Genomic DNA, 24,422 nt, shown 5'->3' with positions numbered 1-24,422 from the left:
TTCCGGGAGTTTAGCAATAGTCGAGTGAACTAGAAACTTTGTTAGAATTATCTTGAATAAAATAAAAGAATGAATTATCATGAATTATGAAAAATGGTAGCTGTTGAGTGTACTATAATGAGCGTTTACTATCGTAATTAAAATAGAAAAATTGTGAATGAGAATAAATTTCCATCCTCTTTCAATTGTTGTAGACTAGTGTTTAATAATTGGTGTAATAAATTAAAGAAGATAATAAAAGATAAAAAGCGTTGAAACAAGTTTAAATGTACTAGTTTATAGATTCAGAAAAAATTAACTTACATTGCATAAATTGTATTTATTTAAATTCAACAATGTTTACAAAAAATAAATAACTTAGTAGAGTGATTTATTGAATGTTACTTTCAATTTTACATGTTTCCAATAAAATAGTGGAATATATATTGTTGTTTCATCAAAAGAATTATTTTAGTAGTGGAACAAGACTATAAAGATGTTACCTTAGATACTACCGAGAAATAATAAATCAAATTTTTTTGTAATAAAGATGAATACGTGTACAGAAAAGTTACTTAAGAAATGACGTACCTGATCTATAAAATGACTCCAAAATATCATACAGTTGAAAAAAAATTCTTTTAGTTTATTTGTGAACAACTTTGGTGGAGCATAATGAGTTAATTTTATTTTCAAACATTTTACGTTCTGGAATTTTTGAAAAATACAAACATGAGTCAGAACAAATCAAAAACACGTGCTCCATTTTTCAACTGTTTATCAAAACCATTCACACTTTTAAAAATCAGAGTGTTAAAACCTTACATTCTCTATTAGCATTTAATACTCTACATCAATGACAAACAACAATTGTTTCGAACAAAAAAACAATTTAATTATTCTTAAAAAGTTCTTTGGTATTTCTGTTTATTTTTTTGTACAAAAATAATATTTTTTCGCAACATTTTAATTAAAAAATTAAACTCAACTAATTGAATACAAATTCTTCGAATTCCGGCATTTTTATACTTTACCATAAAAAAGCGAAAAAAATATAACGTGAGTAACGCGAGTCAAGCTTCCAAAAAATACGACTCTACGTGATAGAACTACCTTAAGTAAATACCTCCCGATACAAATTAATCACGTCAATGTTTCACTCAAAAAAATTTATGTGTTGATGTTTTTTGAATACGTCCGGAAGTTTCTTTATTCAAACACAAAAAATCACCATACATTATCCTTTTTTTTGACATCAAGTCATTTTTTTATCCAAAGTAAAATTTATTAATCAAATAAATAAACCAAATCCCTCGAGGTAAAATGAATTTATTTCTGTTACAAGTACTGATACATTTTAACTTTAAAATATATAAGGCTGCAAGTAATTTTCAGCCAATGGTGCATACAGAATATTTAAATGAGAGAGAAAATTGTCGGTAATAGCAGAGTAGACTAGTCTACAGGGTTAATCGACAAGTCAATCGATTCATCGTTGCTGCGGGCTCGCATTTATTGCAATGACTCATCGATTGAGAATCAAAAGTTTGTGGCGCGTGTATTGAAGGCGTATCTTTGACGCCACCACTTTGCCAACTCGCGGGTGATTTATGAATTGTATTTACTAGAGACCGCGAGATTGTTCCTTCCCTTACTTACCAGTGTCGAAGACCTTGGCCAATCGATCGGGACCATAAAATCGGCAAGCAATTTAACCTCTCCTCCATTTCTTCTACTCCTCCATAATATTTGTTTCGATTATCCCATAAATATTCAATCGTTTTCTTTAATCATTTTTTTCATTATTATTTCTTACCGCTATGGATAATTCAAACTCTACCAATAAATCATCTGTCTATTTTATGGCTTATGTATTTTAATATTGTCACGAATAGATTGTCATTCCACCCACGCGGCCATAAGAATAAGACAAACGTATCTGATATGTTATAAATATTTCTTTAATTCATGTACATCAATTTCTTGTCTATAATCTATTGTGTAATGGATATAAATTATCTCGAGCTAAATATCTATGATTTGTGTGGCATATCTTCCATAATTTGCCTCTTGAATTAGAAATTATTAGCATGTTCATGTCTAAGAAAAAATTTCTCTCCCGGATTGGTTGAAAAGATTTGAGAGATATCATTGGTTATAGTTCAGAAGGACTCAAGTTTGACCAACCACAAATCGCTCGAGTATTTGCTTGTCTTTTAAGCTAATTTTATCTAATTACCAACTCTAAATATTCGTAGAATAGAATCATATGTTATTTTCAAAGAAACAACGGGATTGGTCCACGGCATTGACCAATCCTTGGTTATTTCTTTCTCACACTTATGTCCATGAATGAAAAATTTTAGAAATGATTTTTTTCTCCTATTTTTGCTCTCTTCAACATCATAACACCGCCCAAAACATCACCCATCTGTTAAACTTTGAAGTTTATCACTTGATATCCTTCTCTCGCGAATACAAAGGATCTTTTTATTTACTGTTCCCGAGATATCGTTCGCGTGTTGTCGGTTTTGTGAAATTTTCGATACATATGGATGCGACCGAAGACATACCGCCAGAGCAACTTGATATGTCCACATCCGTTTTGTCGGCATGTACGTTTTCATTCATTTTTTTTTTGAACCAATTTTTTCGTGTTCCTTTCCCCAATGATTTTCGAAGACTTCCAGGACTAGAAAAGGTGGAGCTAACGGAATAGATGCTTAGGATGCCGGCACACTGTTATATAGGAAAAGGATAAAGGATCTTGATATTTATCAAGAGAGCCCGTAAGGTTCGTTCGTCTTCGCATATGTTGATCGCCTCGTGCGATCCGGTTTATTGGCTATTCCTTGCTAGCAGCAAGTTCCAATTAGCCACACGATATATTTAACTGCTCATTGTAAAACAATGCTAATCATTCATTATCAATATGTATCAGCTTTCTCTTTTTATTTTCTATAATAACTTCATTAAGCATAAATAAAGTCCAACGAATGTAATTGATACAGTTGGTGATACAGAGAAATATTAAATGATGCACGCGATGACTTGATGGGTAGACAAGAAGTGGGTTGTTTACTCGAGTTTCCCATTCGCGTTCATTTAAAAGACTTTTGTGCAACTATCGATTGCCAGGTGTTTCTGCGATAGGACTCTGGAGTGACGAAGCCCAGGGGATTGCAAAAGGGGTCGGGTGTTTTCAGACCGGTTAGTAAACACACACAAGACTGGTTCGCGAAAAAGGGTCTCAGACCCTTTGCCATCGACGCCTGAAGGCTCTGCACTTCCTTTCCAAGGTCGTCCATGTGGTTTGGAATTTTTACTGTATTTATATATTGTTGCAAAGGACATCTTTTTAAATATGTTATTACATTATTGCGAAATTTTGGTCTTCCGAATTTCATTATTATTTTTTAATAAAAAAGGAAACTCCTTGTTGAAGATGATAATCATCGTTATTTAAAGTTTAGTCAATTGGAAACAGTAATGTATACTTTATAAAGTCACCAAATGTCGTCGTTTCTTGTCTTCATTTCGTATTATCTAAAAAATTAATCAGCTTATGGTACTGGAATGAGATAAAGTTAATTTAGTATTACTAGATTAAGGTACTTGAAGTCAAGTAAAATGTTAGTCTTTAGTGATATAAAATTTCAAAAAATATATATAGATGAGGAAGAAAATGAGCTTCTTTTAGTTATTAATCCGGTTTTTCTAAAAATATTGTTATTAATGTTTTAATACATTAGGATAATTTTCTTACTTTATGACTCTAAAAAGATATAAGATCATTTCATTAGATTTAAGATTAAAAGTTTTTTGTCAGCTTTACTTACCGGATAAAGCTCTCCATTAAATATATATAATAGTAAATTAGAAGTTATTTTTTTACAATAAAAAACAAATTATAAATCTTATTATAAAACATTTCCTTCAACTTTACTACTATTTGAAGTCTTTATAACATAATTTATTATTCTTTCTTAAAAAACATTCCTTTTTACTACCATTTCACCAAAGTCATTTTGATCTGATCATTGTCTCTAATCGCTTAAAAATTCCATTTAAACTATATCAAACTAATAACGCAATTCACGAATGCTAATTGAAATAGAGCCACAAATGATTATGATTCTTCAATAACTAGTAGTCTCGAATTACTTGATGATGTTGGCATAATACTAGAGACCACTTTGGTCCATTAAAAAGAGAAAACTCCCTTGGCTACAAGTTTGATCGCTCGACATTATCATGTACCTAATTATTCTCCACCAAGAGAAGCACCGGCCGCTACCGTAATTACCTCACGATGAGCCTCAGGATGTAAGCTGAGTTACAGGTTAGAGATAGATGGTAAAAAAAATAAGGGCCAAAGAAGTCCATGAGACAACTTGAATTTATGACTGGTTGGCAAATCGTGACCCCAACGAAACTTTAAGTAAAAAAATCGCCAAAAAAGTAATCATTATAAATAAAAACGTAAGTTGTGTGTCACTTTTCTCACTCGGGCTTTTTTTTTTATCATTAGTTTCCAATAATTACCATCAATTATATCAAAGCAAAACAGACTCGTGTCTATGTCTAATATATTTCTTATACTTGAATAAAATAAACTAATAGATGATATTGAGAAAAGTAAAATCACCGTTACTCCAACTTGGACATTAATGACGTTTATAAAGTAATAAGTTAGAATCGCTTTTTTGTCTCTAATTTGTAATAAGCGGCTTCTATATAATATTTTCTTTTTCATTTTAGTGTATAAAACACGTTGTTAACAGGAAGTCGTGATATCTTAATAGACTTTTTATATGACCCTGATACTTTTGTAGAAATTTTAAACTTTATTACATCTTGCTTCTTTTTACGACAATGAATATCTCTTGAAAAATGGTAAATAAGACTGTATTTCATAACAGCGTGATCATTCGCATTTTTACTATTCAAAGTAGCCTATACACATATATATCTACCACTTTGGAGTTCCCAAAGCAAACGGGTATCATAACATCATAACATGAAGCGCTTATATACATATTAAAACAAATTTTTGAGAAAATAAATTGTCATTTGCATTCTAGACAGAAATCTAAGAATTTATTATTCTTCAACGCCTTTGTATGTGCCTTTTCTAAAGTATTATATCATTTAATTTTCCAAGAATAACGCTATAGAAGTTTTTAAATTTATTTCATTCGCACAAATGTCATCTAGACATTACACTTCCAACTTTTAAAACGTTTTTCCGTTGAAAATAAATTCATTTGATACTCACTGATATCATGAACTTGTTAAACAAGAATATGACAAGACCTGGATTACTTGGAAAAGGACTAAATTGATGTCGATGGAAAAAGTGGAAAGGTGGTAGAGAGATACGTCGAAAAAGAAGTTGGGCGAGAAATACTGTCGACTTCTCATCTCAGTTGATCACGGTAAACGGCAGATGCAAGATGTGTCGTTGACGTTTTCCACTTCAGGTTTAACTGTTTACTTCAAACGTGCTTTGACATATCTTAGAAAAATCTTAGAGAATAAAAAAAAAATTCTACGACCTTCAGTACAACCAGACTTAGCATTTGCACTGCATCGCACTAAAAATAATATTCACTAGTTATAGCAAATACAAAATGAATTAATAAATTGTACTATCAGACATACATATCCTTGTAGAAGTTTCTTGATCCTAGAGAAAACATTAGCTTCGCTCTGCTGTTAATTATGCAATCATTGTGGACTGACCTTTAACGGTGTAACTTCAACTCAACGACGATTCGCACGCCTAGTGTGTCGACTAAAATCCATACGTTAGAATTTAGAATTTTGTAGGGGAGGGGTAGATTATGAATGAGCAGCATTAGGATATAAGAAAACGTAAGATAAAAATTAAATATGTTTAAGGCATAGTTGCAGATATAACTGTTGATTGCAGCAAAATGCGTCGGTATTTAGGGTCAACTAGGTAATAAGAAGAGTGAGAAAGGTTGTAAGTAGGCGGTGGTAAGCTATAGAGTACAGATAATGACGTGTAATAGTGTCTCGAGTAGCTATATTTGCTAGATACATATTGCATCGTTTAATATTCTTGAGAGAAATAATTACTTACAAATGTTTTCATCATAATCATAATTATTATTATATTGTGGTTATTTTTTAAAAGTTATCCAATTATTACGTGAAGCCTGTCAACAACAATTTAACGAAAATACTATTTATATTCTTCAGAATATGATATTATTATACTGGAGATTGAATCTCAAAAACAATAATTTGAGTGTCGTTTTGAACTTTTCTCAAATCATCTTAGGTTGTGCGGTTGAGCGGACCGAACTAATTAACTTCGCGGTTAGGCGAGTGTCCCTTTGAATAATTACGCGGATCCGCAAACTTGTTCTGGACCTCGAGGTATTGTTCTTCGTGGTTGATGGTAAAATACCCAACCGAGCGCCGGTTATACTCACTTTGTATCTTTTCAGAATCTTGATATTTTTTTATCCTCCCACTTGGTTTTATTTTCCAGCATTTTTTTAATCTGTTTTACAACCAAGTCTTGCTGCAGCTGAGTCAGCTTTAAAAATATATTTTGTTCAAATTTAATCAACAATTTTATTATTAATATTTATTTAAATAATTATTTATATAAAAGTATTGTATTTAATGAAAATGAAGGTGGCAAAAACTTATTTTTTATATTAAAAAAATTAATAACTCAGTGATCATGGATTGATTTAACTTAATATTAATACCGTAAAATAAAATTATGACTTGATAATGTGCTGAGTTAAAAATTAATTAAATCTTTCACACACTGATAAGATTTATTTAATAATTTTAATTATTTTTATTACCCATAACTAAATAAAATATTCTCCTATGTTTACCAATTTTTCAAAAAATAATATCTAACCATTAATCTACTCAAAAAAAAATACTAAATGAACAAAAATTAAAATATCTTATTCAAAAAATGAATTAATCGACTCTATTATTCCACTTTCTTTGTGCCTATCCAAAAAAAATATTTTTTTATTCATGAAAATTAATTTTTCACCCGTGAATAATTTAAACCTCTTAATAAATCACGTTCTCCATCTAATCTTCTTAATTTTCCATTCAGCGTATTTTTCGTGGGAAAATTAGATTACGAGATATCATAGATCGATTTTCTAGATATGTTAAATGTCCTAGTAAAAATAATATGTAGAATTTATTAAGGTTAACTGCATATGGGGAGAGTTGAGAACTGCTGTAGTGTGTCGGCGTCCAAAGGGGACCAACATAGGGGTTACTAGAACCTTTTAGTTTCCGGTTTCACTGATGGCTCTTACATATATGCACCCTGTATAATATTTAAACACTCTAACGATTCTTCTGCATTAAAGAACACGCCCAAAGCCCTTATACACTTGAGAGAGCATACAGGAAAAACCAACTGGTATTTCGTCAAGATGTGGCGTGACTTTATTTACCTTCAATATGAGTTATTAAATAAATTTTAAGATTCTTCTAAAAATTTCCTATACCAACATTTACCTCACAATGCAAATAATCTTTAAAGACTTTATCTAATGTAATTAACACAATAACAGAAAGAGAATAAATAAGTTAAAAATATTATTTTAATAAAAATAAACATTTTCTATAACAAAGAAAATGGACACATGTTGAAAAATGTATAAGATCGTGATATAAAGTGATGAAAGAGCTTTATAGTGTGGGTGGAAGGACAAAGGCAAGTCTTATTTTACTTGGAAGGATCCGGGAATATGGAAAGAATGAGAGTAAAGGAAGAAAAGATCGACGAGCGAAAAAAAAAGTAAAAGAAAGTATCGAAGGAAAAAAAAATTTAAGGGGGGTTCGGTAGCGCGATCTTGAGCGAGATAATTCTTTGTCGAGATGTAACTGGATAGCTATTTTGCTGGATAAATTTTATTCAAGGCTGTTTTGAAGGAGGTTAAATTACAACTGTATTCAATATATTGAAATCTTTGACGAGATTATTAACAAATTATCAGTTTGGAAATCGGACCGTGTTATTTCACACATTATGTTCATGTGAATATAATTGCATTCCAAAGATATATACTCCAAAAACACGTTATAGCTACGGTGAATTAAGCTGTTATTTGAAAAAATTAAAATTAATTACAAATTACAGACTGCTTGTAATTATTATCTTGATGTCTATAGACGTGTGAAAATAATTCATTGATGAAGACTAGTTCAACAAACTCAACTTTTGTGTGAAAAAAAATATACTCTAGTTTTTTGCGCGAATTTTTTTTTATTGAAAAATAATCAATTTGTCAACGGTTTCACTTTTGACAATTGAGAGATAAATTCATCAGGTTCTGACAGGTAATATCCAATCGTAATAACACTTTATTATGATTCGCTTCGAAATGTAAAATTAATCGATCACTCGATCGACCTCGATCCAATTGATCTTCGGCAAATAAAACCGGAAACATATGAAAAAAAAACTTTTGCTTCAAAGTTGCCGCGTAATTTCTGTTGACGCATGACCCAAGTGTTTTTGACGGCTTAGAACCCAAAATGTCAACAAATTTAAAAAACAAATATTTTTTTTCATTGTATCTTTTAATCAAGTAAATAATATTTTATCCAATCATTTACTATTATCGATTATTCAATACAATTATTCAATTAAAATAATTAAACTTTTACAGTAAAATAAAAAAATGCTTTCATATTTTGTAAGATAAATCGTTAAAAAAAAAGGAATAGTTGTAAATAAAAACCAATTAAAATGTATATCAATTAATTGTTATCGTTTATTACGTGATATCCGGATATCAATAAAACATGAATTTTTTATAGAACATATCTAGACATACTTTCACGTAGATTGACATGTTCTCGACAGAATGTATCTCTTGATAATGTATGCAAAAAAAACCTATATTTATCTGAGTCAATACGATTAATTGGTATAAAATAGCATGTATTATTGCTTGATATGCATTTCTATTTAGCATAAAATACCGCTGGTATGATTGTTGCTTATTGCATCCTATTGAGAACTTAATGGTGTTTATAGCGAATGGATGAAGTCATTGAAATTATCAAGACCGTTTATTAATAAATTAAAAGTCGCTTAGAAACGTTTTATAGTTGTGTTCATTAAACTCTACTCCTTGGTGATTCGAATGCTAGCACACACGATCATTCCTTCTTTGATTCTCCTCCAATCTATTCAATCTATTATTCATCTGGTATATCAGCTAAATTCAATCTGAAGAGCGAATCCAGCAGGCGGATATTTTTAGAATGGATAGTAAAATGGTGACCAGAGAAGGTCCCAATGACGTTCCGATGTAATATGGTGCAAGGTGGTGGTGTTTAGAGTGAGATAGGGACAAGGATAGAGAAGGGGCAGCCGTCACCACTACAACCCACTGGCAGATGTTCCATTCGTTCCTGCTTGCCTCCCGCGCCCTCAGGGTTGTATAGAATCGGCCAACGGCCAAGAACCCCGGCAGGTATTACGGGCGACGTTTATCCACACTTAAGGTATTGATATTAACGCTTAGGATAAATGACAGGGAAATATCTTGCAGCTGTGGTTCTTTTCCAGTGCCCTTTTGCGATGGAAGAAATCTTTATTTATTCACCCAGTTAATTTTTTGTTCAAGCTTGTAACTTTTAACTTTTTTCTTTTTTTTTTGAGTCAACTCCGATTCATGAATTTAATGGAGTTACTTTTTTTGGAGTGAAAATAAGATTGATGGAGAAATAAAATATCAGATTAGTTTTCTGTAATTCATTGGTTGAAGAAAAAATAATTTGGAAATATTTCCATGTGATAAAGAAGGAAGTTTTTTTTTTCTTTAATTGATTTTGATTTAATATTCATAAGAAATTCAAAATAATATAAATAAAGTGTTGGAATCTCACTCATCGTTTAGTTTTGTTTGCTTTTCAATATCTTACAATTCGAAATTAATGTTGATACTCTACTGATATCCTAATCATTTGTAAAGATAATTCTGACAATTTAATCATGAATCAATTTTTATATTTCCTTATTTTCTATCAATAAGCAACTGCTTATAGACCATTAGTCGCATTTAAAATATTGCTATTTACAAAAATATATTAACAAAATCTTTTTATTGTAAAAAAGTTCATGAAAAAAGTGATCATTCCTTACTATCAAAAATAGACTTTCAATATCATATAATTCAATGACATTGTTGCATAAATACTAAATTATAAAAATAAGAATACACTTAATGAATTGATTATTAAATTGATTTACAAAGAATTCTTTTTAGATAATTTGTTTAAATTATTCGCACTAGAATTACTGTTTTTAGTGTTTAATTTAAAAATTATTATTATTTCCAAAGCAATTTGAGTGGTTAAAAATTTTTAAAACAGCAAGAAAGTAAAAGAAAGTGGGAATAAGCAAAAAAAAAGTAAAAGCACAACATAAATTCGCGGAGACTCAAACGAGTTCGGATCGAATGTTTGTAATGGCCATTATAATACAATAGGGTCTGGTCTTCTCTTCGTCTTCCTCTTATTTTCCTCCCCGAAGTTGGCTGTTAGGCCCCGAAAAACAATAAAGCGCGAGGCCCCCTTTAGGTGCAACGGTACGAGGGGCGACTGAAAGAGTAAGAAAAGAAGGAGTAAAAGATTGTATACGGGACCTGCTTCAGATCCCCCTCGTATCGCGAACAATGGCACGGCTGTGCATTCCCTGACTTTTCGCTTTTTACTCCGACCCCGTAAAATTTTGAACTCGATACTTCTTAACTTCTATTATTTCGTAAATTCTATATAAAGTCACTGAACTGTTTAATAAAATATTAAATTATCCATGTTCATGCCTCCTGCATTTATTTGATACATATAGAGTTCACTACAGTCTATTTTTATTACATCTGCAGCTTTCTGATGTTTCAATTTTTCTCGCTAATACATAAATTTGTTGGTTGCGTGCAGATTATCTAGGGGACTACCACTTCAGATGAGTTTAAATATATAAAATCTTTTATAACGAGGAGACTCTAACGAACCGATAGAAAAATAAATTGCACAGGAGTGTGGTAAAGTAAGGGAAGAACTCGTAAATTGCAATCAAGAGATTTATCCATATGTGGAATTCTCAACAAAACATATTGACTAGAAAACTATACTAACCTTGTGAACATAATTTACAAACGAGAACGAGGTCTTGTCAATATCGTTCTCGTGAAAAAGATGAATTTAATGGTATTATGTTACTCCGATCACGAGTTTGTAAATCGTAAAACGGACAATTTTAGGTCCAAACAACTTGGATATTTTTTTCTCTACTCCTATAAAACGAATGTACTAATATATAAAAAATAATGATGATTTTTATTTGAACTTTATGACTGATGTTACTGTTCAAGTAAACACACTCGAATTCTTAACAGATTGCTCTGCAGGTAGAGGAGAAAATTGCCGAGAAATTTTAGAGCTATAAATAATTTCAGTGTAGTTGACCGGTTATTCTAGTGAGTTGGATGATTAAAAAAATTTATTGAATCGTTTGAGTGATAGAAAATTAGTAGACAAGCCTGGCAGTCAGAAAAATCATCAATTCGAGTTGAGATATCTTTCTCTTGCGCAACTAGCCCTTTTTTAGCTTCAGGAGCATTTCAGAAGCCATGTGATTCTACCAAGACACATTCTTGTCGTAGTTGATGACTTCAACTGAATTTAAAAGGAGAGAAAACCGTATGAAAGTACTTAATACGTACGTCTTCCAGTTTTTATTATTTGTCTGAGTGGCATATCTCGTTCTCGAAATTTAATACTTTTTTTATCAATTTCAAAGCTCTGAAAGTCATTAGGGATCAATACCTCATGGGAAGAATTTCTGATATACCAACACTATAGATGTCATCAAATGAATGTTGAATGTTGGTACTGCAGCTGTCGCGTGAAGTACTACCGTTTCTCGTACTGATTCGCGACCGGTTTTGTTGCAAGGAGTGTAAAGATACACCTAAGGGTCAATCTAGGTACTGGGTATTATACATTCTCTAAGGTAGTGTATAATGGCATCGCGCGTGCCAACGTCCATCTCTTCTTTTAAGATTTTCTTTAGCCGTAGTCGACAGGATTAATAAAAATAAATTTACCAAGACTCTGTGGTGCGAAGCGAATCGAATGATCCAAAAGGATTATCTTTAACTCTGGCTTATCCTCGAAGTTAATAATGACCCCGTAATTTAACTCAAGGCGGTGACTAACTTCTGAGAATTATTATCAAATAGGGATAATTATTTATTATTAGGCAACCATGGGAACTAAACGAAAACCCGCTACTAGTAAATTAATGCTTGATTTAGTCTAGCTGCTTTTTCTACACCTATGCTAAAAATTTTTTTAGTAAAACTACTGTTATATTGTTGGTTAACTGAGGACAAGTCAGAGGTGTGGTAGGAATCAACCATTTTTGAGAAAAAAATTAGTTTACCAAGAACAATAAGTAATGAAAAAAGCAAAATATTTTAAAGTTTAAGTCATTTTAACATGCATTAAATAATCATGACTTAACATAAAACATCTTTTCATTGAACATAATTACTACATTTAATATTTTGAGTGCAATGTTATGAAAAATTAAAAATTTCTAAATACATTAATTAAATATCAAGACAAATTGATATTTTTCTGATGAATTTAATATTATTAGTAAAAAGTAAATAAATCATTGCGTAAAAACAATATTTTACAATTTGTCTGTATTTAATAATTTAATTTTATCTTCAACGATGTGATCATGAACCAGAAAGTTTCCATAATTAAAACCTAAGCTTCCAGAAAGATAAGAGCTGATACGGTTTTTCACAAAGGGGGTCGTCTGTCCCAGAGGATCATCTTATCCCAGCTTCCCCTATAGGCTTGAACTAGTAACAACTCCTTATTTGTATCGATTAACGCACTCATTGGGTATTAGAGATTTATCGAACCGTAAACACGAGATAATATATTTTCTCTTTATAATTTTTTTTTATCGAATTAAAAAAATTATTACTGTTATTCAATACATTCAATTCAATTACTCTGATAAATAATCTTAAAAATATAATAAATTAAACAATAAAACAAAGTTTCATTCATTATTCATAACATCTTACAATTTATACTCTCAAGTTCACACTTTTATGATACTTTAGTTTTTTTTTTTTTTTATTTCATGATAAGTATGAGCATTTTATTTTCATTAAATCATTCACTGATTTTCTTCTCCAACCGATAAATATTTATATGACTTGATTGAAGGATTTTAATTAGATAATTATTATACAACTAATACCGATAGATAATAATTAATATATTACTGATGGATTTAAATTTATGAGTGAAGTACATATTAAAGATATTAAACTCAATAATTATTTTTCATGATAAGAGAATTATGCAGTTATAATGTTAAAGTTTGATCCGCAGCGGCTTATTATACACGTCGAGATTTTTTAATGCATGTTGAGGAATATAATGTGGAAAAAAAGCATTTCAATGTGGTAAATAAGTAAAAGGGATGAAGTTGAGGAGAGGGCGTGTAATGGAGCGAACTAATGAGTGAATTGGCGGATCGAAAAGTGCTTAAGACATGTGCGTAGGCGATATCATGAGGCGCGAACTTGGTCTTCTTGCATGTCTTCTTGTTCATCCTCATCTTTTATTTCGTCTTCTTTTCAACCCACGCTGATTGCGAGTACATATATTGTATTATGCTAAGAAATTCACTCTCTACAACGAGAAGCAAATCTTTATGTAAGTGGCATTGACATTGAATACAGGTCTTTGTAATAAATTTTTTAATTAAGACACTGAAGATGCTTTTAATTTTCATAAATTTTCATTTAAAGTAGTTTACAATGTAACAGCAATTGAGAAGAAAAAAATGAAAATATCTGGGAAAATGTATGGCATAGCCAAGTATTTGTTAACAACATGAATAAATTTTCTCTGAGGCCGAGAAGCAGGAAGGAAGCTGCAATTTTAGACCGACGAGGCAAGCAATTTACTCCGGAATTAAAGCAATTAGCGCGCCCGCGGATCTTTTTATTTTTTATACGCGAGGGAATGGAAACAATGTCTTACTTTTAACTTCCGTGTAACTTCCTGCGTTAAGTGAAGTAAGAATATTTTTAAATATCCAATTAATAGCTTGAAAAAATTGCCACTGTTGAGATATTTGTGAATGCAGAACACTCAATTATACTTGAAGAGAAGCTCCTACTTTAAATTATTCTCCTACTTATTACAGACAGGAATAAATTATCGTTTTTTTTACAAAAATTAGGGTGATGAATAAAATATTAGCTATTCAGGGTTATGAATTAGAGCAAAATAATTGTTGAAAATTAGACATTATTATGTCAACTTTTTAAACTAAATTGTCCCATTTTTTACAATCTATTTAAAATTTTTTTGTCAAACCTTTAAGTATCTTTAAATTACAGCCTTTAAATATTAAAAAATAAAATAATTAAATTTTTTTTTATCCTTCTTTATTTTTTCGGGACAGTTGCATGTATTGATAATTATGTTTAACGGAAAAATTTTTTTTCACCGAACCAGGTGTCTCTCTTGACTCCAAATAATAATCAATTTTTTTTAATGTCTTACAAAACTTGAGCATCTTTAGTATTTCTTTTAAAAAAAAGTTTTAAACACATTGATTATCACTTTTATTGAAAATTCATGTCAGAAAATGGAATAATTAATGATAATGTTACCAAAATTATCAGCCATCAATATCAAATTGATCTCAATCTTAGTGAATTTCATCTTAAGTGATTCCTGTACGCACAGTGAAACGGGAAGACGAGAGTAAGTGAATAAACTGTAAGGAAAGGATTTGTCACGAAGGTAGTTTGGTTTAACTGATCTCATCCGTCTTGTTGTGGACGTTATAGTGCGATGCAGCATCGTGCACTTGTCGCTTCTGGTTCCTCCCTGTGACTTCATTTTGTCTCGTTTTCTCTTATCCTACTTCTGTAAATCCACGATAATGCACATGTATTATTCTCCTGCTTTTCAAACGATACAAGTTCATGTCTCCGAGTATGTTATTTTTTTTTTTATTATATTTTTTATATTTATTCATGAGACTGCACTCGTATACCTCGTTCCACTGTTCTTAACACGAAAGTTCACTTTGCCCGGCTTGTCAAAGGGTTCTCGAAGGGTTTCTCATTGAAAGCTACGACAACTCAAAAAAGCTAATTGCCACTTTGCGATAAGGAAAGTTCGATCTTCACGCGCTTCGAATACCGTTCTTTAGCGATTGCCAATAATGTTGAATATTTCATTATATGAATTTTGTCATTTGTGAAATAAAAAAAGAAATTTTACTTCGGAATTTTAATAAAAACTGATTCTTTTCTGGCTTTGTTTGGTAATTGGAATAAGTAATATAAATAAATTAATTAAAATAATTGATAAAAATGAACGTATTTTCAAGTTAAAAATGAAAAAAAGATTTTTATGATAATTGCAAGGAATAATTAGTATTATTTTAAATTTAACTTTCTTCTAATTTATGTGATTCATCCATCTTCCGGGTTGCATCCATCTATTGGTTTGTTTACCCTAGACATTTAATCACCACTTTTTCAGAATACATGAAGTTTATGAGCGTTTCATGTTAATTACACTTATTAGCTATTGATGAATGACAGGTTATTATGGAGATACTTTTTTTATTTAAATAATAAACAAGCAGTCAATTTTTTTGTCTCAGATGTCTTACTACGCTGATATGCAATACATTTTTATTTTCTCTTATTCAAATGAGATTTGTGATTAATATATGTTAAATGCATTCTAAATAATAAACATTTATCAACACAATCATCAATAAAACAGTTAATCCTTTTTTTTTCCCCTTCAATAACTATTAATTTAAAAGACTGCTAAACATTATGAAACTTGACGAATCATTATTGTCATGTAAGTTAATTTATTAACAAAAATATTGATTTCTCTAAAAGGTTTTTAAATGTATCCTATCAATTATTCATTTAAATATCAATATTATTTTCAATTGGCTCATAAATAGTCCATTACTATTCTATATTTTTTTTCCTATGGAAAAAAAAATAAATCCTTAAAAAAAAATAATACTTATGCAAATTTATATCAAAATATACTTTAATATGTACGCAAAGATATTTCAATACGTAACTTTCTTTCTCGTTATAGCTATGTACTTATCTTAAAAGAAATTTATGTAAGATACATTCGTATCATACATCGTTTTTTTTTTAATATTATTGCCCATTGTTTTAATAATTAATAAAAAAAATTTTAAATAAGTATTTTTTAATTAGTTCATTAGGTCAGTTAATAAATTAATTTTATTATTTTTTGTATTCCAGGTTTTATTTCCTGTTCACCGAACCCCTGTACCCACGGTGGACACTGTATTTCACCACTCCGCGGCGAATCATACTGCAAGTAAGTACCAATAAGTTGTTGCATGTTAAAAAATCCGAACATATTTAGTAAAATATACAGGGATGAAGCGATTCCCACAATGATTTTTCCCGCTTTTAACATAAAAAAATATATAGTACACAAAAAAAAACGTTAAATCATCGTGAAGTGAATCTGATTCGACGTAATGATAGTCTGGTGTAGCTACACATTTGCATTGGTAAGTCCACATTCCATGGTGTTTAAGTGAGAGAATCGCATGTGCGTGCCAATGCTCGAGGCGATCATAAATCTCTCATGGGATTCGAATGATCAAGAGCATCGTGTGTGTCATCGACCTTGTATATGGTGTGATAAACTATATCCCTGTGTAATAATATATAACTGCAATCGAATTATGTTTTCGATTATTGTGTAGTTTATAACACAATTGTCGCATTATCTAGAGATTTATTCAACTCTTACAAAATGATGCTAACAATAAGCGTAATACTAACAGCGTGGGAGGAATACGAGGTGGAAAGAGGCATAGATAGAGGGAGAGAATGGTACAGGATCCGGTAATATAGCAGTAATAGTCGGCAGTCGTGACCCGAGGACGCATCTAAATTGCTCCTATCATGGACCTCGTAGGTTTCACTTTTGCATCGTATAGCATTGATGTTTCTCTACCACTTTTGCATCGGTATACCAAAGGGATATTTGTGTATGTTCGTGTGTTATATCTACATACATAAATTCGGTCCTCTTCTGATAATGTAGGGCTGGTCTGTTGGTTAAATAGGTTCCTTTGTATTGGATCGCACTATGTTTCGAATGGAACAAATTATTTGGACAAATTTTCCTCCAGCTTCGATAAATTGTTTACTTGATAGCAGATAAGGGATTATAGGAAAACAACGGTGGACATTTCATTCGAGATATCGCATTTATTTATTATGCACTTGATTCAAAGATATTATTATTCATTTTATTTCCTACGAATACAGAAAGTTTTTTTAAAAACAATGTACATATATTTGCTTATTTTTATTTTATATTTACATCAATGTATGAATGATTTTTTATGATGTGGATATTAAAATTTTTTAATGGCATTTAAATTAATGAAAGTATTTGATGATTACTCTCTTATAAATTTAATCATCAAATATTTTAAAAATATTTTTTCATAAAAAAATCAAATGGTCTGTAAAAATTTTATTGCAATATTCAAAGCTGTATATATTCATGCAAAAGAGAATGTTCAGAGATGTGGACTAATTATTTTATTATTATCATTAAAATAGACTGTTCATGACCACATAAAAGTCTTGATCTCAACATGTGCACACGTTTCTGTCTCTTTTCGTCATATCCTTTACGATCTTGTACTATAAACTTCCTGCGGTCTTTGTACTGTCGGAGTAAAACGTCCGCTCCGCAATTGAAACAATAAATCTTTGAATTATTTTTTTTTTTCATATCATTTTATTCCCTACAATATAACTACTTCGGTCGTCTAGACATGTCTTGACTCTTGATTATTTCATCTCTCCCACACTTTAAATCGTTACACGATGATTACAGTAGCAATGATTTTCGTGATTTACATTTACTAGTCCTGGAGGCACATAATTCGAACTCTCCATGCGTGCTTGAACACCCGCATAAACACATGTTTTACATGAATATTCCTTGAGGTTTTTAAGTTAAACCAAAATTAAGAATATGTTATTTGTTGTAATTAAATGCTTTTGGGGGATTTAAAAGTCGAAATTGTAAAACAGATATTCGACTGCGTACGGATAAGAAGAAATATTCAAATGGGTAAGATTGAAAGCGAAAGTGAGTGATGTATATTCAAGATAATATTCAGTGCATTACAGCTTTAATTACCAACGAAATGAGCAGAATGAATGTATTACATGACCCCGGGCTCTTTTCTCTTCTGCTGTCTTTCTCTTACCTCTTTCTCCAATTTTCTTCGTCCCTTCCCCCATCACTCGAGTCCATTAACACCACGTAATTCCGTCGTGAAACGTGGTTCCTGAACCCGGACAAACCACCAAGGCAATTTACGAAGGACGCTAACACTTCTTTCCCTCAATTTCAATTGTAGAGCCTATTGTTTTTTATAGTGAAAAAAAAAAAATTTAAACAAGCTGATCCTCTTCGTGGGTTCTTGAATTGCCAAATTTTTAGATTTTGTAATTTAATGCACAAAAATCGGCAAGTCTTCCAAGCATACTTATTTTAATATTTTGTCTTTAAATATCTATACAGTCAATGAGTTTCAGTTATTCTTATTCTTTATAGATAATAAAATGAGATAAATTTTGCAAAACTTTAAAGCAAATTTTATTTTTTATTAGAATTACTATTAAATTAACTTTTTTGTTAATTTCAAAAAATTCTTATTGGCAGGAAAAAAATATTTTTTTAAATTATAATGGAAGATGATTATTAGTTATTATTATGGAATGATTTTTTTGCATTAAAATACGAGAGATGTTACATTAAAAGCTAATTAAAATCATCGCTATTTATAGTGTATTTGAAAATATTTACGAATCCTTGAGGATCGCATTAAATATCAAACGATTCAAAAATGCCTCGAGGATAGAAATCATTATATTTACGAATCCATTACTTCCCTCTTAATCATTATTTTAATCCATCATAATACATCCTGCTTTGTAATCGTGCTCATTATCTCGTGTTTTTTGCTCTCTATTGTCAGACAGGAACAACCAAGAGATCAGTTTGTGTATGATTCGCAACAGTCTCGGTAGTTTTAAAGATTTATTATTAAATAAAAAAGAAAAAGAGAATATATACATTTAAATAAAGGGTGTGCTTTAACGCATCCATAATCCAATAGAATAACAAATTTGGCCGATTGCCACTTGACAATATGGGCAAGTTAGAACCTCATATCAGTGGTGATGAACGAGCGATATGAATTCTCTTCTTAGTGTCGTATCTAGGGTCAAATGTACATGCCTCAGAGATGGAATACAATGAAACAGAAACTGCTCCCTCGTATGTTCGCACTCCGTTTGATACACGCGCGTGGCTGGACACGTGACCTGTGTATATGTACGCGGGTACTGAACTTCCCCAACACGTTTTTGTTCGTCAATTCGCTTCTACGACTCGTTGACGTGCCACTTTGCCGCGAAAGGATTGGAAAAACACGCGTGTCGTGTTATTATTCCATTTTGCTTTCCAGAAAGTTGCTTGAGCCCTATACATAAACCGGAAATTTAATCCTATTGTGTCGAAAAACCTTTTTAGAAGATGGATAAAAGCTTTTACATGACAACTGCACAAATCAAGTATTTTTTTCTAGGAAAATTTTGGTGGATTAAATTTTTAAAAGATTTATTATATGTAATATTCAAAGTAAAAATCAGTATGGTGCTTATAAATAATCCATTACAATCATAAAATTACTTAATAATACATTTTATTTTATTGTATCTTAAAAATGTGGTAAAAAAATTTTTTTTTCTGGAAAATTTTGAATTTTCCATATGAAATTCATTTGATAAAGAATATCTTATCAATGAAATCATAGACAATTTGATATGATTTTTGTTGTGAAATAAAAAATGTGTTGTGTAGTTATATTGTTCCAGAGTAGTATAAATTATTAAGCTGATAAATTTCAATGAAATATTATTAAAGTTTATCTAAATGATTCTTCTGGTGATCTAAAAAAATGTCTTAATAATTTTTTCTCAACAGTTTATTTCGTATGTTTACTACTTTTCCTATATGAATTTTTTTTCTATTAAATTTATTGATTGATAACGACATATGTACCCTAGAAAAAATCTAACGATGAGGAGTAACCTTTGAATAAAACACTAGAAAAAAATCGAGTATCACCCGTTGTGAAAGCATAATCTATTTTACTTGATGCGTAACAAAGAAAAAATGAACATGAGGGAAGCTGAGAGGGGAGGCTACTAAAATCTAGAATAAATTGTATCCAAAAACCACAAGCTGATGAATATTCACCCTTATTTATGACTTGCCACCAGAGGAATATTTGGAAAACACTCATGAGTTCTTTTCTCGAAGATTAACTGTAGTTATGATTCTTTCAGAACTATTTACGATATGCGGGTAATTTTTTTTATATCATTTAATCTCATTTTCTCCCCTTTACCATTTCAATATCACGACTGAATGTGTTGTTGTTTTTTTATTTAAATCCATTCTATCTATTGAGTAGTCTTTTATATTGGCTGACAAGATAAGAACCTGGGCTTTGATGATGTGATTGTTAGAACTGATGGTTGACATTGACTGTAGAAATAATCGTCATTATGTAGTTGACGTCGCCGTATTTCACGTGTTATTTACAAAATATCTAATACCTGATGATAATTTTTGCGGAGAATCTTTTTCAATGATAAATAGAAAAATTCTTCTGTGGCAATTTGGGAGGTAGTAAAAAATGAATATTTTAGAAAAAAATAATGATATTCGATCCATATGATTTTTATCCATGTATAAAAGTAAGCGGGACGTCGAAACGACGGTGACTCGAGGAGGTTGTCAACGGGGGGTCGAGGACATAACGAGGTCTTCTGGACTCATCGAAATAAACGTTTTTTAGTCATAGGGAGAGAGAAAAAGAGATAGGTGGTCCGACTGAGATTCCACCTGGGCGACACGTCGCGCGCGCTCGTGTACACGAATCGAGCAATAGAATGTTTAATGTATAGATGACTCAAGAAGAAGACGAGAGACAACTACAAGCGCGAGAATAGTATTGGTCGAGGCCGCGCCTCGACAGATATATCCCGAGAATGACGAAGGTTATGCGCAGTCGGTCTCTGTCAAAATATGCTTTTTATTCAACGGGACTTCCCGCAGAGATCTCGACGCCGTGCGTCGTCGCTTTTGCTCAGTGTTTAACTCTTCTGGGCGTTGAACGTTAATGCTTTTTTTTTCCACGGCGTCTTCTACTTCAAAGGGGTCTAATTGTCAATACAATTAGATAATACATTCCGTATTGATGTGAGCATCGTATTTCCGATTAGAGAGCTCGTTGAAAGGACAATAACATATGAAGATGAAGGAATAGAAATCCCTCAGGCACCTTAAATCCTGAATTTACTATCAGTCACGTGGCTAATCGTTTCATTTTCTGAGGGTAATCGAAAAAAGCTGATCACTTCCTTCTAATAGAATCGTGCATATAAATATCATTGTCGATTAAACAGATACTTTTGTCTGTGTGTGAAGTGTATGTACACATTGGATCAAGATACGAGGGCGCAAGTAGGCTAAATTATGCACGCAGACCACAATTGGCCCGGTACAATTCGTGTGTCAATTCTACATCCGATGAATCTTTGCACAGATGGCCGCGTTCTCTCGCACGTGCACGATTCAATTCTGTGCCGCAGGGGTTAGCACTCTGCATTTTCCCTTGTGCATCGTTTTCGCTTTGAAAAAATCTTACATTTTTCAGTCGATTAGAAAAAAAAGCTCGTAAAATACTTCGTTTATAATTTCTTTTATATTTAATTGATAAAAAAAAAAGTCTGTGAGTCATTTAAATTTTTTTCAGGGGGTTGAAAGGTCATTTAGAGAACCACTGGAGAAGACTTCTCTTCATCATAAGGGTTCACTAGTCGTAAGCACTCGGTTGTGATCGGTAATTCTCGGCCGGAGAACAGTGCATGTTCACCAGAGATTGTCCTGGGCCCGCGACGTTCCCACGCCACTCGCGCATGCGTTGTCGATCCCCACCCTCGGGGGACAGTCTCTAGTTCCCCTCGCCCTCGACGCTCCATACTCATCTCTGTCGTTTTTATCTTTTGTCTCTTTTCTTCTGAATAACAACACTAACGCCTGAATCTTTCACTCATGCACACTATGACTAGACCGATGAATTAATTTAAATTTTTTCTCTTTAAATAAATACACAGGACATATCACAATTCCGGAAGTATCGGTATCAGGCGTGGCTTTTGGTCCTAAATAAAGACGAGAAAAAGTGCCATTTAACTAGAACAATTTTCCGCTTATTGTGTGGGTGAGATACGGTCGATTGGGTCGATGATGATGCGAGCAGGAAGAAAATAATCAACAAAATGATAAATATTTTTAAGAGAGTTTTATTTTATTCAAGGAAACTCATGATTTTCTTTAAACGTTCAAACAAAATTAAATGTCATGCATTTTTAGTTAGTAATAGGTTTTAGAATTTCTTTAATGTTGTAATCATCATTGTCATCATAATATTGTTTTGAAAAACATGACTTGAATTAAATAATTATTTCAATGGGAAAATATTTTATTATAAAAATATTTAATTTAGAATGTTTTTTAATATGAAATAATAAATATCTTAAAATTTTCATCAGCAATTCAAATAAAATCATTATTATTTTTCAAACAATGAAGACAAACAATGTGAAATAAACAAACCATTTAAAACCATTTTAATCATTTAAAAAAATAAAATCTCGTTTTTCTCTAATTATTTCATTCAAATAATTATTTACAACACTATAGTTTAATATATTCCATCATTCTCGATTCTTTTCTACTCATATTCACAGCGAAAGTTAATTTTTATTACGCAGAAAATGAGTTCATTTAATTCTACGATTCGTTACAGATGTCTTTCAGTTATATACAAACGTAAATAAAACGAAAGAAAATACATCGAAACAGAGCATGCAAATTGCAAACGGTAGGAACTCGCACGAGGTCCCTACTGTTTTCTCGCCGTTATTTACTTACAGACAGCACCGGTAGGCACTTATAGGTAGTAGCATCGTGAACTTACGCATCCCCCAACCCATCTATATATATACATATATACCAACGTCTCTAAATAAAACGAAAAACGTAGACAAGAGAAAGGAGTCTCGTAAGATCCTTTCAAGAGTCTCCTCACTACTCAAGTATTTTTTTTTCCTTTTATTTTACTCAATTTTTTCATTTTTCTTCATCTTCTTCTCGTCGCTTATTTCGAAGGAACTTTGTGCAAACATCGTGGTTGTAGCTGCTGTCCTCTTCGAGTCACATAAATGTGCTTATTGCTGTGAATATCGTCACAGAAATGTTCACTGTGTTTTTCAAGAAAGTTTAAGGAAAAAAATCGTTTAGCATTCATTAATAAATTCACACATTGCATTGCATACTTTATTTCAAGAATATTTAATTTTCAAGATAATTAAAAACACTAGCGAGAAGCTAATCTGCCACTAAAAAAGAAACAAAAACAATGGATTTGATAAAAGAAATATGAAAAAAATATAAAGAGGAATGAAAAATAAAAAGTAATCATAGGTCTTTTAATTTTATTCATGATTATGGCTAATAAAATACAAATGCTCGCATTCCTATATCGATATCTAAGCATTTCTATTTTATCTTTTCTCATTTCCACTTGAGTATGTACACTGCAATGCGAAGCTGCATTAATGTGGAAGTTACAAGCAGCCATAACTTGGCGCCTTGTAGCTATATAGGTGGATAACTGAGGAAAAGGATGCTATCGAACTGCAGAAGCTCGCTGTTAAGTCGATACTTATTTCTTGAGATCGGCCCACATATGCTCATGAATGCATAAGGAAGTGGATAAAAAAATAAGCCTTCATATATAATTATTAACCAGCAGCTTCTTGGAATAAGGGTTTATAGTTGGAAGGAATACAATAGGAATTTATTTGAAATTATTTTTAACTAAATCTTATTAAAATGAATGGAAATCGAATGTAGAGCGCGTGCGGTTGATGGTTCGCATAGATTCGCATTTATGGAAAGCGTGTATCCTACGTGGTTTAAATGTGGGATTTATTGGCAAGATTTTCTTGCTAACCTAATAAATGTTTTAACTGGAAACCGTTTCGAGAAATAATGAGGAATGCTTAAGGATATTTTATTAGATTTAAAATTAAATTATTCTTAAATCAACGATTACATCTTCAAGTTAAACGGTTCTTCCATTTTTATTTTTTACATTTTATTTA

At 31.4% G+C, this 24,422-nt stretch overlaps 1 protein-coding gene across 2 annotated transcripts in view; it reads left to right on the top strand.

The window, feature by feature from the left end:
* N (neurogenic locus Notch protein) overlaps positions 1-24,422 on the top strand; it is a 110,377-nt gene that overhangs the window by 4,813 nt on the left and 81,142 nt on the right. For both annotated transcript variants that reach the window (XM_035092412.1, XM_035092410.1), the window contains exon 2: positions 16,377-16,455. In XM_035092412.1, the coding sequence (XP_034948303.1) occupies positions 16,377-16,455 (79 nt within the window). The remainder of the gene's footprint in view (positions 1-16,376; positions 16,456-24,422) is intronic.

The sequence above is a fragment of the Chelonus insularis genome, unplaced genomic scaffold (assembly GCF_013357705.1).
Source record: "Chelonus insularis isolate UGA/USDA-ARS -01 unplaced genomic scaffold, ASM1335770v1 contig_93_pilon, whole genome shotgun sequence".
NCBI lineage: Eukaryota > Metazoa > Arthropoda > Insecta > Hymenoptera > Braconidae > Chelonus > Chelonus insularis.
This window is presented reverse-complemented; position numbering and strand designations above follow the sequence as displayed.